This window comes from Lodderomyces beijingensis, assembly GCF_963989305.1.
Source record: "Lodderomyces beijingensis strain CBS 14171 genome assembly, chromosome: 2".
NCBI classification, from domain to species: Eukaryota; Fungi; Ascomycota; class Pichiomycetes; order Serinales; family Debaryomycetaceae; genus Lodderomyces; species Lodderomyces beijingensis.
The window spans coordinates 1,934,799-1,949,318 of NC_089971.1; the positions used below are offsets into that span (position 1 = coordinate 1,934,799).

At 48.0% G+C, this 14,520-nt stretch overlaps 9 protein-coding genes across 9 annotated transcripts; 6 read left to right on the forward strand and 3 right to left on the reverse strand. All coding sequences in view use genetic code 12, as the record gives it.

Moving 5' to 3' along the window:
* Positions 1-42: 42 nt before the first annotated feature.
* Positions 43-1,053, reverse strand: LODBEIA_P19280 (uncharacterized protein; the record flags this gene model as incomplete). The annotated part of the gene is made up of 1 exon (XM_066971870.1): positions 43-1,053. One exon carries the CDS (start codon positions 1,051-1,053, stop codon positions 43-45), a length of 1,011 nt encoding a protein of 336 aa, XP_066828866.1.
* Positions 1,054-4,004: 2,951 nt separating this feature from the next.
* Positions 4,005-4,523, forward strand: LODBEIA_P19290 (uncharacterized protein; the record flags this gene model as incomplete). Its single annotated transcript, XM_066971871.1, has 1 exon — positions 4,005-4,523. One exon carries the CDS (start codon positions 4,005-4,007, stop codon positions 4,521-4,523), a length of 519 nt encoding a protein of 172 aa, XP_066828867.1.
* A 174-nt stretch (positions 4,524-4,697) lies between these two features.
* LODBEIA_P19300 (uncharacterized protein) lies at positions 4,698-6,029 on the reverse strand (the record flags this gene model as incomplete). Its single annotated transcript, XM_066971873.1, has 1 exon — positions 4,698-6,029. The coding sequence occupies one exon, from the start codon at positions 6,027-6,029 to the stop codon at positions 4,698-4,700; it is 1,332 nt and encodes a 443-aa protein (XP_066828868.1).
* A 519-nt stretch (positions 6,030-6,548) lies between these two features.
* LODBEIA_P19310 (uncharacterized protein) lies at positions 6,549-7,754 on the forward strand (the record flags this gene model as incomplete). The annotated part of the gene is made up of 1 exon (XM_066971874.1): positions 6,549-7,754. One exon carries the CDS (start codon positions 6,549-6,551, stop codon positions 7,752-7,754), a length of 1,206 nt encoding a protein of 401 aa, XP_066828869.1.
* Positions 7,755-7,881: 127 nt separating this feature from the next.
* LODBEIA_P19320 (uncharacterized protein) lies at positions 7,882-9,054 on the forward strand (the record flags this gene model as incomplete). Its single annotated transcript, XM_066971875.1, has 1 exon — positions 7,882-9,054. One exon carries the CDS (start codon positions 7,882-7,884, stop codon positions 9,052-9,054), a length of 1,173 nt encoding a protein of 390 aa, XP_066828870.1.
* Positions 9,055-9,277: 223 nt separating this feature from the next.
* Positions 9,278-10,585, forward strand: LODBEIA_P19330 (uncharacterized protein; the record flags this gene model as incomplete). The annotated part of the gene is made up of 1 exon (XM_066971876.1): positions 9,278-10,585. The coding sequence occupies one exon, from the start codon at positions 9,278-9,280 to the stop codon at positions 10,583-10,585; it is 1,308 nt and encodes a 435-aa protein (XP_066828871.1).
* Positions 10,586-11,107: 522 nt separating this feature from the next.
* On the forward strand, positions 11,108-12,061 carry LODBEIA_P19340 (uncharacterized protein; the record flags this gene model as incomplete). The annotated part of the gene is made up of 1 exon (XM_066971877.1): positions 11,108-12,061. One exon carries the CDS (start codon positions 11,108-11,110, stop codon positions 12,059-12,061), a length of 954 nt encoding a protein of 317 aa, XP_066828872.1.
* Positions 12,062-12,315: 254 nt separating this feature from the next.
* LODBEIA_P19350 (uncharacterized protein) lies at positions 12,316-12,627 on the forward strand (the record flags this gene model as incomplete). The annotated part of the gene is made up of 1 exon (XM_066971878.1): positions 12,316-12,627. The coding sequence occupies one exon, from the start codon at positions 12,316-12,318 to the stop codon at positions 12,625-12,627; it is 312 nt and encodes a 103-aa protein (XP_066828873.1).
* A 78-nt stretch (positions 12,628-12,705) lies between these two features.
* LODBEIA_P19360 (uncharacterized protein) lies at positions 12,706-14,073 on the reverse strand (the record flags this gene model as incomplete). Its single annotated transcript, XM_066971879.1, has 1 exon — positions 12,706-14,073. One exon carries the CDS (start codon positions 14,071-14,073, stop codon positions 12,706-12,708), a length of 1,368 nt encoding a protein of 455 aa, XP_066828874.1.
* Positions 14,074-14,520: the final 447 nt, after the last annotated feature.

The following is a 14,520-nucleotide window of genomic DNA, read 5'->3' on the forward strand; positions in this document are numbered from 1 at the left end:
CATTTATATTTATAGACTCTATTTGGGGGGGGGGGGGGGGCTTCACTCTGTTTGGCCCTTCAACTTATATGCAAATGTTAGGTACGATGTGTGGCTCTTGATCTCTGGTTCTGTCTTGGTCACGTTTGTCCATTCAAACTTCTCGTCGCCTTCCTTAACCCGGGCGCTTTTCTTGGCCGACAAAAATCCGTTATCTTCGACTTTAGCCAACTTCTGCGGCACGGTTCCCGCTTTCATGCTTTCAATGCCATGTTTCTTTCGCTGCTGGATGTCTTTGATTCTGTTGATGGCATCGCTCACGTTTCTTTTCATTTCCTTTCGAGCTTCCCATCTCTTACCGGCAACTTCCACCATCTCGATGCTGGTCCATCCATTCTCCTGCAAGGCGGTGATGGTTTTGGCAACTTGCTCGATGCACGGCGAAAAACAGCACACAGCCGCTCTCCTTGTGCTCGAAATCACCGAGTCGAGGTGAGGTATAGCATCCCAGGGCGAAGGCAAGTCCAAGAATATCACATCGCCGTCTAGGTCCGGTACTGCGTCTATTTCAAACCCCTCTTTGCACACATCACGATGCGTGATCGTGGTGTTGTCTAGTCCATGCTCTTTCAACTCCTTCTCCGCTTCAAGGTACCGCGGTTCGTGGAACTCGTAGGTGTAAACATGGCCGGTTCCCGCCACCGTTCGCGCAAACGCATGGGTAAACGAAGCCGACCCAGTGCCAGCTTCAATCACTTTGGTGCCGGGCCGCACGTTCAATCTCTGGATGATATATGACGAATCGGGCGTATACACGATTTGAGTTCTGTGCGGCAACGACAAGGTCCACATTTCCGGCGTCGGTGCGAGTAAATGAATAAATCCATACCCTTTTGCTCCTTTCACTTGTGAACCGTAGCGCATGCCTATCATGGAATCATGTGGGTAATGGCCGTATTTCGATTGTAGGATTTCGCCCTTTTTGATGTATACTGGCTTTATCGTTGTGCGGTTGATAAATGCGAGGACCAAATCGCCTTCTTCTATGTGCGTCTTGAACTGTGTGAATGACATGCTAGTGATGGTGCTAGTGGTGGTGGTTGCCAGAGATGGATGGCATGGGGCTCTCAGAAATGAGCCAAACAATTTTTTTTTTTTCTTTTTGGTTGTAAGAATTGGGAGATGAAGATGGAGGGCATCGGTGTCGATGCAATGTCAACAAAAGACACCAGTGTGACCAATGCCCAGGGTTGAAGATTCCGGTATTGGCCAAAGAGGTAAGTTTATGAACACTGTATCCACAAAAGATTTGGTGAACTAATAACTACGGCGGCAGCGGCGACGACCATGATAGACAATATCTAGGTCTCATGAGCGAGGAATATTGTCCCAATTTTCAATCATCTGTCGAGATCCCCGGGTCACACGAATAGGGAGGAGTGGGGGTTGGAGAGTTTTTTTTTTCGATTCGAAACGATGGCTTCATGTCGCCTGAGACCGGGCTGCTAACAAGCCATCATATCACCCTGGTTTGCTGTTTTCTCAACAGCAGTCACTGGTGTCCATGGGTTGGTACCCCCCCCTGAAGATGTCGAATTTTCACGAAATTCACGACACTCAAAATCTTGGACATTGGAAACACCACAGACAAACCCAGAAGATTATCCACAGTAGTAACTATTCAAGATACTCATACACATACGTATATGCATGTTCATAGCGTGGGTCATGCATGGGCCCGTATCCTGAATGCAAGGAAATGGCAGATTACGAGCTTCCTAGTTTGATTTTTACAGGTCATGATACTGAAATCACTGATAACACGTCAGGGCTGGGGTTCCCCTCCTTCCCCCTGCCACCCTTTGGATAAAAGCGGATTTGAATTAGACGGTGCTTCCCATAAATGCACCCGAGAAAATCATCAGCTCTTTACCGCAGCAGCTGCTCATCAATCTAGCTTGCACCAATTCCGAGTTTTACTATCCATGTGTTCGAAAATTGTATTCGAGGATCTTGGTTTGCGAACGTCCGCCAGTGAAGTACACCAGCAGTTTCAGCAGGGAGAGTGACGTTGTGCAAGATCGAAGGAAGCCTTAGGCTGGTTATTCACGGCGGTCGGGGACGGGAAGATGGGCTGGCCCTACTCGTGATTCATCGAAAACTTCAAGCTCTTGTCCAAGCGTTGAATGCAAAAAGCATCCTAATTGACTTTATCCAACAAGTCCACGTCTTGCTTGTTGAGTCTGACGAGAATACTGCAGTTGATTTGGCTATGTTTATTGCAAAATCAAGCACGCTCGAATGCTTTGAAACTCAAAGCTGTAAGCTACGTGAAAAAATCGGGTCACCTCAATTTATCCTCAAATGGGTTTCCGTGCATCACCTGGGAAGTTGCAATCAATTGAGACTGGGCAGGATAACACTGAAAATCACCGGGTATGTGAGTAACTCGTACTTTGCCATTGACGATGTGACGAATTTTGCCGAGACTCTCACTAGCGTTGTGTTGATGCGGCCCAATTTCAAGAAATGGATGAGAAAATTGCAGGAGTGCTATCCCGGTATTGCATTTCCCAATCTCAAAACATTTAGAATGATTTTTGTGGATGATGTCGGGAAGGGCTTGAAGAATTGGACATCCAAGTTCACGTTCGGGGCGTCCCGGGGGGAAGAAAATGGCGAGTCTAATACCAGAGTCCAGAATGAAGATCAAGAAACTTTCCGTTACCGGGCCCGCCATCTGTGATTCTGGTCCGATCATCTTTGACTTTATTTCAAAATGGAGATCGACATTGGAGTACATGAACTGGCTGCAAAATATGTTTCGGCCTGAAAACGACATAAGTTTGCCGTATCTAATGAGATTGATTCGATGTTGCAACACAACTTGATGGATACTCTTCCTCAAATTTTAGCTAGATGGTCCACGACGCCGCATCTAACAATCATATCGCCCGAAATTTTAGACATTTTCTCGATGCGAGCCTGGCGTTGCAGGATTGTATCGGTGTTGGTTGGATGCGATTGCATAAGCTGCATTCAGAATGACTGTTATATATCATTCCGCCCCCAAAGCCCCCTCATCTCCCCTGAGTATAAAGCAATGTACAAGGACATGCGTTTGCTCAAGATGTTCAAGCTTGTTAATGACACATGGAAACTCAGACATGTAGAAGATTTCGAGGCGATGAAAATGGGACTAGCAAGATTGAAGCAAGCATCCTTCCCACTCCGTGGTGATGTCGCAACGACCCAATTACTGGACTAAACTAACTGGAGACAGGGAATATATTCAGATTTTTGCCTACTGGAAAGATTGGCTTTGCCAACCCCCGGATCTCACAAGAACGACTGTATGATTGCGCAATACGTTTACGAGATGACGAAAAAAAGCACCATCCATTATGCAAACAACGTGATTCGCAAGATGCTTGAGCCGTATAAGAAAAAGTTTCAAGGTGCGCCAAGCCCAAATCCAGCTCTGGAGGAATGCTTCAAAGAAAAAAAAAGAAGAAGAAGCTTTGCACGAGAGTACAAACATCAAGCGAATTGTTTTGAATGGAATTGTTTATAACATCGGGACCGGACTTGATGGAAAATTGTACTACGCCGACGTTTATGATGACGAATGACGATTCCCTGTCTAACACGACATATATGTGTCGCCGCAGCAATTTAAACCCCCCCTCTCCTTTTCTGAAGAGAGAGAGAGATAGGATAAGATCAACTACAAAAGATCTGAGGCCAGTAGTCCTGAAAACACTGATCTCTTTCGAATCGACTTCTACTTCTCTTTGCCCATTGAAGGTGGAGGGCGGCCCCATCCACTCCATAATGGAAAACTAGCACACCATCTGTGGTACTTCTGTCGTGCACTTTGTTCAAGATGTACCCGAATCTTCAACAAACATAATCCATAAAAAAAAAAAACAAAAAAACACCAGCATACCGACCTCTGCAAAACAGAAGCCTCATTTGAATATACTCCAGAACAACCTTCTTCTTTTTTTTTTCCTTTTATTGGCATGTCGAGCACGTCACCACAGCAGCGGGACCAGCAACACGTTCCAGGCACCAAGCCGCTGGACCCACTTGCAGCTAACGCGGAGCATCTTTACTTGGAGAGTTATGCATTCACGACAGCGGCAGCGATAGTGGGCTCAGTAGACCGCAAGATCTTTGTATTACTACGCGACGGCAGGAACTTATTTGGGATCTTGCGCACGTTTGACCAATTTGCCAATTTGGTGCTACAGGACACGTTTGAGAGGATATATTTGGAGGAAGACGACGTACCGAAGCAGTTTGGTGAGACGTATTTGGGGGTGTTTATGGTGAGGGGCGAGAACGTGGTTATGATGGGCGAGCAAGACATCGACAGAGAAGATGACCATTTGGAGCAGTTGGAGCAGATTCCGTTCGAGCAAGCGGAACAGGGACTTAGACTCAAGCACCAGGAAAGAATCAAAGAGGAGGGACGAAGAACAAAGACACTATTGAAGCAAGGGTTGGTTAATGATTTCCATAAAGCCGATTTATACTAGAAGGGGCTTTCTTTTCTTTTTTTTTTTTTCTTTTTGGTTTTCGTTGTTTTTTTTTTTTTTTTTCAATCTATGTTATAATGAATGATGATTCTTCCTATCCAACGTTTATTCTATTCACGTTAATTGGATTTTTGTTGGTTGTTCGTTCCATTTTCCATGGTGCACTTTCTTTTTTTACAATTTGCTTAGTGCTTTTTGTCTTGCTTCAAAGTTTTCAAAGTAGGCTTCGTATTGGGGAAACTTTTTTGCTTCTTTTCTGGCCAACTGTGCAAGGTGTGCTTCGTCGGGGCCGTCTGCAATTCGCAAAGTTCTGTTCCAGGCGTACATTCTCGCCAACTCCGTGTCCTGCGAGACACCCTCGGCGCCGTAGACTTGGATGCCCCAGTCGAGAATAGCACCAATTGTTCTTGGAGTTTCAATCTTGGCCATTGCAATTTCCCTTTGGGCTTCCTTTGGGTTGGAGATGTCAATCTTGTGAGCAGCATTCAAGACCAAGAGGAAACACCTCTCAATGTCGATTCTGCTCTGGGCGTATTTGTTGAGAAAGCTTTCTCTCTGGCTCATGGGCTTGCCAAAGATGACCCGATTGCTGGCTCTTTGCGCAATGCGCAACAACGCATATTCGCCAGCGCCAATGGCTCTCATGCAATGGTGGATCCTACCAGGGCCCAACCGGGATTGAATGAGCTCAAACCCTCTTCCCTCCTTCGCCAATATCACATGGGGCATTTCGTCGCTTGGAATCTCATAGTTGTCAAAGGCAATTTCGCAGTGTCCATGGGGAGCATCATCGTAGCCAATGACATGCAATGGTCGAATCAACCTCGCTTTCCCCGAGGCCAATGCTCGCTTGGCATCAACGACCAAGACCGAGTGGTTTCTGTAAGCTATTTCGGCATCGTCGCTTGTCTTGCACATGACGAGCCACACGGCACACCTGGGGTCGCCTGCACCCGATGCAAACCACTTGACTCCGTTGAGCACATAGTTACCCTTGTCGTTTTTGATTGCCGTGCTGGAAATGTTCAATGCGTTGGACGAAGATGTGCCCTTTTCGGTCATCAAGAAAGCTGATCTAATTTCGCCGTTGAGTAGCGGTTTCAAGTACTTGGCTTTTTGCTCTTCGGTGCCGAACCTGGCCAAGATTTCCATGTTGCCGGTATCCGGTGCGTTGGTGTTTGTAGCTTCAGGACCCGTGTGACAACGGCCCAAATACCTTGCCATTAACCCGTATTCTAGATTGGTGTAACCGGGGCCTTCCTCGTAACGTTTCGATAAAAACATATTCCACAAGCCCAATTCTCGAGCCTTGGCCTTGAGCTTTTCCATTATAGGTGGGATCGTAGTCCATCTTGTAGCCGGATCCTTGGAGATTTGCTTAGCGTAGATTTCATCAGCAGGAAGACAGTACTCGTTAACGAAATCCTTGGTCTTTTGAATCGCCTCGAGACCTCGAGGTGAGATTTTCTCGAGAAAGACAGCTGGGATATCATCCGTCACTGACATATTGTGCAATTTCGACAAAGAAAGGGGGAAAATTTAACTAAAAAAAGAAAAAAGGTGAATAGTTGAAAGATTGAAACAGCTGGTATACCACTAGCTTCGGCTATTTATATGGCTGGCGGAAATTGTCTGAAGGACTGGCCATGAGGCACATTTTCCTCCTTCCCTCTCTCTCCCTCCCCACAAAAAGTCGAAAATTCGATTATCAAGGGGGTCTGTTTTTAGACGAAAATTATCCGCTACTCACGTGATTGAACCATTTATCCGCCGTTCACGTGACTGGATTGTTTATTCGCCGCTCACGTGACTGAATTATTTATCCGCTGCTCACGTGACTAGAAGTACTCCTCTGTCGTGAAAAAGACAACAACAGCAAGTTGAAAATTTTGCGACACGACACTCGATCCAGTGTTCCTTTTCTTTTTGACGAAACCCACTAGACGATTTTTTGCCTCCCCTTGATTGAGAGTACCAGTGTATGTTAATTTCAACATTCAACATTTGTTAACTTTGACAGACAAGATGGATATTGGCTCAGACATTCCCAAGATACCCAATTACAAATTATCGGAACAGCAATTCTTGCTCACCCATACGGATCTCACGCCCGAGGCGCGCAAAAAGATTATAGAAGAAGTTATCGACACGATAAAAGCCGAGCATGCAGCTCCCTACTATAAATACCTCCCCACCGTGGTCAAGGACTTTCCTTACCAAGACTCAGTCTACCAGCAGCTAGCACTGGAGAATGCCAAGGAAATTGAGGAGCTAAAGGCGAAAATAAAAGAGGCCGAAGGTGAAGAGGAAACCGAATTGGACGTTGCCACAACCACCACGAAACTTGCTGAATACTACACCAAGATCATCGATAGGGAGAACGCCACGGAGACGTTCAACAAAGTCTTGGAGCTAGCAGTGGGCACTGGACATAAGATCGACCACTACTTGACCTTGGCAAGACTCGATTTCTTCTTCAATGACTTGCCGCAAGTGCGCAAGGACTTGGACCAAGTTGCCAACTTGATTGAAAAAGGCGGCGACTGGGAGCGTCGTAACCGGTTCAAGGCCTATAGTGGAATTTATTCGTTGGCGACTAGAAACTTTGCCGAGGCTGCCAAATTGCTCATTGACTCGTTGGCCACGTTTACGTCGACCGAGTTGTGCTCATACGAGCAGATTGCACACTATGCCATTGTTTCCGGCGTCATCTCGTTGGATAGAGTTGACTTGAAGGAGAAAATTATAGACTCGCCCGAGATTTTGTCTATTTACTCATCAGCAGCAAACTTGGAGCCGTTGTTGAACTTGACCAATTCCTTATACACTTGCCAGTACAACTGTTTCTTTGAGTACCTTTTGCAATCATATGATAAGTTGTTGTTGCCCAACAAATACCTCCATCCACACGCCAACTATTTTCTTCGAGAAATGAGATGCAAGGCCTATGGCCAGCTATTGGAAAGCTACAAGTCGTTATCGTTAAAGTCCATGGCTGCAAACTTTAGCATAAGCGAAGAATTCTTGGACCAAGACTTGTGCAAATTCATTCCCAACAACAAGCTCAATTGTGTGATTGATAAAGTAAATGGGATAATCGAAACAAACAGACCTGATAATAAGAATAACCAGTACCATCTTTTGATCAAGCAAGGCGATGGTTTATTGACCAAGTTACAGAAATACGGTGCTGCCGTGAAACTCAGTGGTGCTGAAAGAGTCCTCCAGTAGCCCTTGAGTAGACTTCAATAGCCTCTAATAGCAGGCTTGTGTCGGTGTAGATATAGATATACGTACTGGTATTGATACTGGCCAGCATTACACGACCCCCTGTTGTGTTTTTTTTTTTTTTAAATTGATGATGATTGCACTTCTGCTACGCGATTTACACAACGCCCATGAGGTCGCCGTTCAACGAGATCCCCAACCATCGCATCGAAGATCCATCACTACTGCTATGCCTCCCAAATCCATCAACTCTAGTATTCTCTACGTTGGACTAATACCCTTTGACTGGGACGAGGAGACGGTCAAGTCCGTTGTATTTGGCTCGGGAAACATTGTAGATGTGAGACTTGGGTTCGACTACGAAGGGAAGAATAAAGGGTTCTGCTTTGTTGAGTACCAGACGACGCGCGATGCCCAGCGGGCCGCGCCACTTCTAAGCTCGATATTGATCTATCAGCCCAATGGTTCAAGTAAGAAATTGAAGATTGAAGGTTCGAAAGAAGGCCACCGGTCGAGCGCCGCTGAGGTGAAGCGGTTGATGAATATAAGTCGGACCAAATTGCCCCTGAATGTGAGGTTGCCGCCTGAGATGGTGAGTGGCAACGGTAGGCTCAGCTCGCCCATGCCTCATACTCCGCAGCAGCAACAACAGCGGATGATGACGCCGCCGCAGCAGATGGGAGTGGGGCCAAACCAGCAGATGCCCACCAGGCTAACGCAGGCGTCGCGCAATCTCCCACAGGCGGCTCACTTGCCTTTTGCTAAATCGGATAAGATCAATGAGAACTTGAGCAAATTGACGCCGCCGGAGATGATTGAAGTATTGTCGAATGTCAAGAACTTCACCATGTCGGATCCGGGGAGGGCCCAGATGATCTTGCAGTCGAATCCAGAGTTGGCGATCGCGGCGGCGCAAGCGCTCTTGTTGATGGGGTTTGTCGACAGCGAGGTCATTACCGAGGCGGGCAAATCCACTCCTCAGCCTCAGAGTCAAACGTTATACAATCAACAACAACCACCACCACCACCACCACAACAACAAGCGGGATCATACTACAATGGTGGATATGGACAGCAGTACCCACCTCAACCAACCCAAGTTCCCACCGGGCCCGGGGCAGGGTCGAGGTACCCCAATTTACCTGTTGTAGCGCAACAGCGTCTTCTGAGTTTTCCTCCCGCGCAAGCTGATCTTTATGCCAAGTACTTGTCGATGACGCCGGATGAGTTTCTAGGATTAGCCGAGCAGGCAAAGATCCAGATCCAGGTGATTAGAGAACAATTCGGTCTACCTAGGTTGTAAATTGTGTATTCAATATAGGTTTGATTAGAAAACAAAACCAGTGTAAAAATTATCATGAGATTTAGAAGGAAGAAGAAATTTGAGCCGCACTCGTAGTAAATCAAATACCGAAAAATCGATAAATCAATAACTCAAAAAAACCATTAATAAAGAAAACAACCACGATTTTTTACCCAACCAGCCTTCACACACTACTCCTCAGCTCTTGTTGACTTACACAGGAATGGACTCACCAGTTATTATAGATTTCGAAGTTTCCGACGGCAACATCGACGGGAACGTGCCGTTCTGGCTCCGGGATGTATTTGACCGTGCTTTGAACGCCACAGGATTAAGAGGGCGACTGGCATCGGATGAGGCAATCGCCGGCTTGATCAAAGTCGACGTGAACCAGCTCATAGACAAAGACTGTCCCATCTGCTACGAAAAGTTTTCCTCGGAGCCCATCGTTGTTGAAGAGAGCAAAGCTGCCGAAAAGACTCAGGCAGAGGCAGATATGGCTGAGTTGTTCTTGCGTGATACCCAGTTTAAACACGAGTTGAACAAGGCCAACGTCAATTTGGAGCCGTTACAGAAATCAGCCCAGTTCAGCGACCCGCACATGTTTTTCCCGACGGATGTTGGCGGGGCGTCATATAGTCGCTTCCCGCAACGCAACCTCTCCACGTTTAAACGTGTCACCATCGAAGACCAATTTCCCGGGTACAAGAGCGAAGACAAGGAGATGAAGGATAAGCGAATTGAAAAGTACAAGAAAGAAGGACACATGGCGGTCAAGATGCCCGAATGCGAGCACATCTTTGGCCTCTCGTGCATTGTCGAGTGGCTCAAGGCCAATGTCTCGTGTCCGCTTTGCAGACGAGAAGTCGAAGCTAAGAAGAACGACCCCGCGAGAATGAAGCGGGAGGCGATCGAGAACAACATAGTCGCCAATTTTAACAATGAAGAACAGATGATCCACCACATGATGGAGCATTCCACCGACGTATTCAACCCGTTTAGACGCCCGTTCAACCCTGCAATCACGCCCGTGACGGACTCGTTCATGCATCAGGACTGGGCCACGCCGCTGAATTATCGTCGCCCCCTGCGATCGCGCGACCCGAGCATTGTGCTCCCTCGCAGATTCCCCTTTATCGAGCCCGCGGGCGCAGCACGCAGATTCAACTCGTTGAGGCGCAACACGCGCGATAACCGCAGAACCAGGAACGTGCGAAGGAGAAATAATGATAGTTCAGTTGCCGTGGCTGAGATGGAGGGCGAAGGAGAAGGAGACGGGGAAGATGGGCGAAGGAGAAGGTCGATGTCGAATGACTCGTCGCGTAGTGCTCGAAGAGTCAATTTCTCGCCTCATACTACGAATATTGATGATTTGCATGACGATTCGAGCGATCTGGATAATAGCAGCATCGACTCGAGCTCGTCGCCGAACCCGCCGTCGACTGTTGAGCCGCCTGCTAACCCGCCTGCGAGCTCTGCTACGGGCGAATCTGGTGGCGATGCAACTCAACCGGTCCATGATTTGGACTAAGGGGAGAAAAGGGGGGGGGGAAATATATACTGCACTTGAATTTATTGCACGACTGATGATGCTGTGATTCCAACAACACCGTTTGACGCTGCAGTTGGTTCATTTCATTTTATCGACGTAGAATTGGAGTCTCTTGCTAATACACGCTGAGCAATATCGAAGGGGGGTAAAAAAAAAAAACAAAACACACACATACATTCTCTCCAAAACTTCAAGATCTTTCACGGTCCATGTCTCGATACAACTCTGACGTAATTCGTACCGCCATGTTCGATTATGTTAGCCTGCTGTATGGGTAACTCTAATGAATAATACATTTATTGCTTATGGTTGCTATTGCGTGAGAGCAAATGTAAGAATGGGTGCGAAATTCCATCAGTGTGCGATTAACTGGGGGTTGGGGGTCGGTTTGCAGCTCTATATAAGCACAGCCAAATCCCCCCTTCCTCCACAACTCTTCGAAATGGGTGAATCTGTAAGTTAATAGAAAAGCAACTACATTAATATTCAAAAAACATCATTATGCTTCGTCAAACTTTGGTTAGATCAATTAGGCCCTCTATCGCTTACAGAGCCCCGCAATTGTCCATCAGGAGAAACTACGGGATCGTGGACGCTGCAACCAAGGCCGTGTTTGGCGAGAAGGGGTTGAATGAGAAGAAGAAGAAGGAGGGCGAGTTGGAGAATGCCGCTGAGGACGCCAACTTGCACGTTGGTAGAAAATTAGCCGACGGGATCCAGGATGCCCAGGACGCAGCCCATGACGCAGCCCGGGACGTTAAAGTCGATGAGCACGATGCGAAATCAGCGCTCGAGACGGCTAATTTGAAGACGGGCCGCGTCTTGGCTGATGGAATCCAGGATGCCCAGGACGTAGCCCAGGACGTTAAAGTCGATGAGCACGATGCGAAATCAGCGCTCGAGACGGCTAATTTGAAGACGGGCCGCGTCTTGGCTGATGGAATCCAGAACGCCGAGGACTTGACGCAAGACGCGAGTAAAGTCACCAAGAACGCCGCTGATAAGGTGCGCGAAGTCGCCGACGATGTCAATTTGAAGACGGGCCGCGTCTTGGCTGATGGCATCCAGGATGCGCAGGACGCCGTGGGCGATGCTGATAAGATCAAGGACGCGGTGGATGCGGGCGCCGAGAAGCTCAATCGCAAGACGGGCGAGGTGTTGGCGGATGGGGTCCAAATTGGCGAGAATCTCGTTGACGGCGACAAGGTCAACAAGAAGACGGGGCAGGTTTTGGCTGATGGAGTCGAGAAGGTGCAGCAAGCTGGCCAGCACGTGGCTGGTAAGACGAAGGAGGCGTTGGGCGATGGCCTGCGTTTAGCTAGTGAGACTGAACAGGAGTTTGAGGGACATGAAGCTAGGGAAAAAGTCAAGGAGAACACTACGGGGTATGCTAATTTGCAGGATAAGGGTAGAAAAGCTCCTGTTGAGCAAAACAGACCCGATGATGCTATGTAAGGTTGCCCTTTTTCTTCTTTAGATTCTTGAGATAGATGTCTTTTTTTTTTTCGATATATAATTGATTGAGGATGGTGAGGGATGACGCAATGTAAGATGACGCAATGTAGATTCAGGGGGGTAGAGCAAGGGGTAGAGCAAGAGGGGGGAAACCCTATAAAGGGGAAACTCTATAAAGCCAACGTAGTTTGCCCGTGAGATAGCGGAAAGCGACAAGATCCAAGAGTATTGCTCGGGATAACCCCAAATTCACCATGATCAGACAAGTCGCACTTACTGCCAGGAGTCCAAACTTGGCCCGCAATTATACCACGTTGAGAGAAACATGGCAGAGCACCAAGACGCCCCTCAAGCGCGCCGCCATGAAGTTGAACAGACGCACGGGCGAGTTTCTAGCGGAGGGCATCAACTTGGCGCAGCATCCTGAGCGCGCGGCCCATTTGCGCAGCGACTATGCTGCAAAGAAGAGAGTCGCTGACAACATCGGCCGCGGCAACTATACTTCGTTGCAGAACAAGGGCAAGCTCGTTGAGAGCGAGCAGTGCCGCGCCGATGACGGATTGTGATGGCTAGTAAATAGGGGATGGTATGGTACAGAATTGAACTTGAAAAATGTTAGGACCATGTTTATTGACTAGTGGTTATTAATTATTGAATTTTCTAAACTCTTGCAACAACTCATCGGGCTTGCCGTCCCATTCCTTGGATGATGGCTGGTAAACGTTTCCCGGGGAAGTCTGCGCGTGCTTCAATTGTGGTGCTGCAGATGTTGCTGGGGTTGGTGATGGCGATGGTGGGGCTTGGAGGCGTTGTTGCTGGGGCTTTCGTTCAATCACAGCAAGGTAATTTGAAGGCACGTAGCCCACTTGGCCCGATCTCGACCGGACTTTCCACCATTTACTCTCCTGCCCCATGGGGTCCAACTTCGATAAGATGGCCACTAGTTCATTTGGCTTCATCTCGATTTCAATCTGGGGGTTTTCGGGGTTAAACTCGTACAACGCCTTGGCAAATTGTAAATTCTGGAGATCAACCGGTGCGCCGCCGTTTTGTGATTGTAATTGCTGTTGCTGCTGCTGTTGCATTTCCATCTGTTTCCTCTTGTTTTGTTCATTCAACATTTGTATAGCCTTGCTGAGAAGGTAGGGGAACCCAATCGAGGCCGCGAGAAACAAGAGCAACGGCTTAAGGGAGATTCTCGATTTCCCCTGCTGCGAGCTATTTTTGGACTTTTTTATCAGCTCCTGCAACGCCTTGTGCTGTTTCTTTTCAAACTTGGCAAACTCGCCGGCATTGAGGCCATGGTTATAGTCCGATCCCGTCAACTTGGCAAAGATCTTCTTGACAAACTTGATCAAGGCAAATATCCCAAGCAAGCTCCCGAGGGCGTTTTTCAAATTGCCAAACTGCTCCGCCAAGTTGACCATCGTAAAGAACGACGAATGGGTAGCCATGTACGTCGCTTCCAACATCTGGGCAAACCCACCCACGGCGCCAATGATGCTTTCAATCAAATGGAACGTCGCCTGCGTGCTCTCGCCAAACCCACCCTGCATCATCCCCATGTTTGCCTGGTTATTATACATCCCTGACCCGTACATTCCTGAACCATACATGCCTGAGCCATAGCCGCCGTAGCCGCCGCCATACATGCCTGAGCCATAGCCCCCGTAGCCACCTCCATACATCGACGAGCCGTAGCCGCTGCCATACATCCCTGAGCCGTAGCCTGACATGCCACGAGTGCCATACGCTGAATTGGCGGTCGTGCCTGTGCCGTATGCGTTCGAAGTGCCATAGGGAGAGGCCTCTGCGACGTTATTGAATTCCGAAGTTAGCGAAGTGGGCCGATCTGGAATATGTGGGTTTGCTGCTGCCGAAGTTGTAGTGCCAGCGGCGGAGGCGGGGTTCGTTAGTGATGATGGTGCTGCCGTGGGCTGTTGTTGAGTTGAGGCTGCGCTTGTTCCCAGGGACACCTCCCATGGTTTCGTTCTAGGTGCCGATGCCGACATTTAAATGTGTACTATTTCGATTTGCGTTGATGAACAGTTGTAGTTTCGTTGCCACTCGTGTTTTGGGAAGGGGGAGGGTGTTTGATGGTGACGATGGTGATGATTAGTGAATGATGATGAATGATTCAAATTGGAGCCTGATTTTTTTTTTTTTTTTTTTCTTCCTCTCGCTCCCATTGCGGTTTCTTTGGAGGCGAACTGGCGGGGAAGGAGTTGGACCAGGGAGAGTAATGGGGGATACAAGATAAGGGAGAGAGAGGAAGAGGTGGCGTTGGAGATATTCTGGTGAGGTGATTGATGCTGCTGTGATGCTCTTTTGTAGTTGAAACTGGCTGTCTTTGGAGCTGAAGGAGAGGGGTGAGGCAAGAGCATGGGGCGCGTGGAGTGATGTTCCTCGGTCCACGCAATACCAGTTTTACGAGAAACTTCAACAAAGATTGCGAAAGA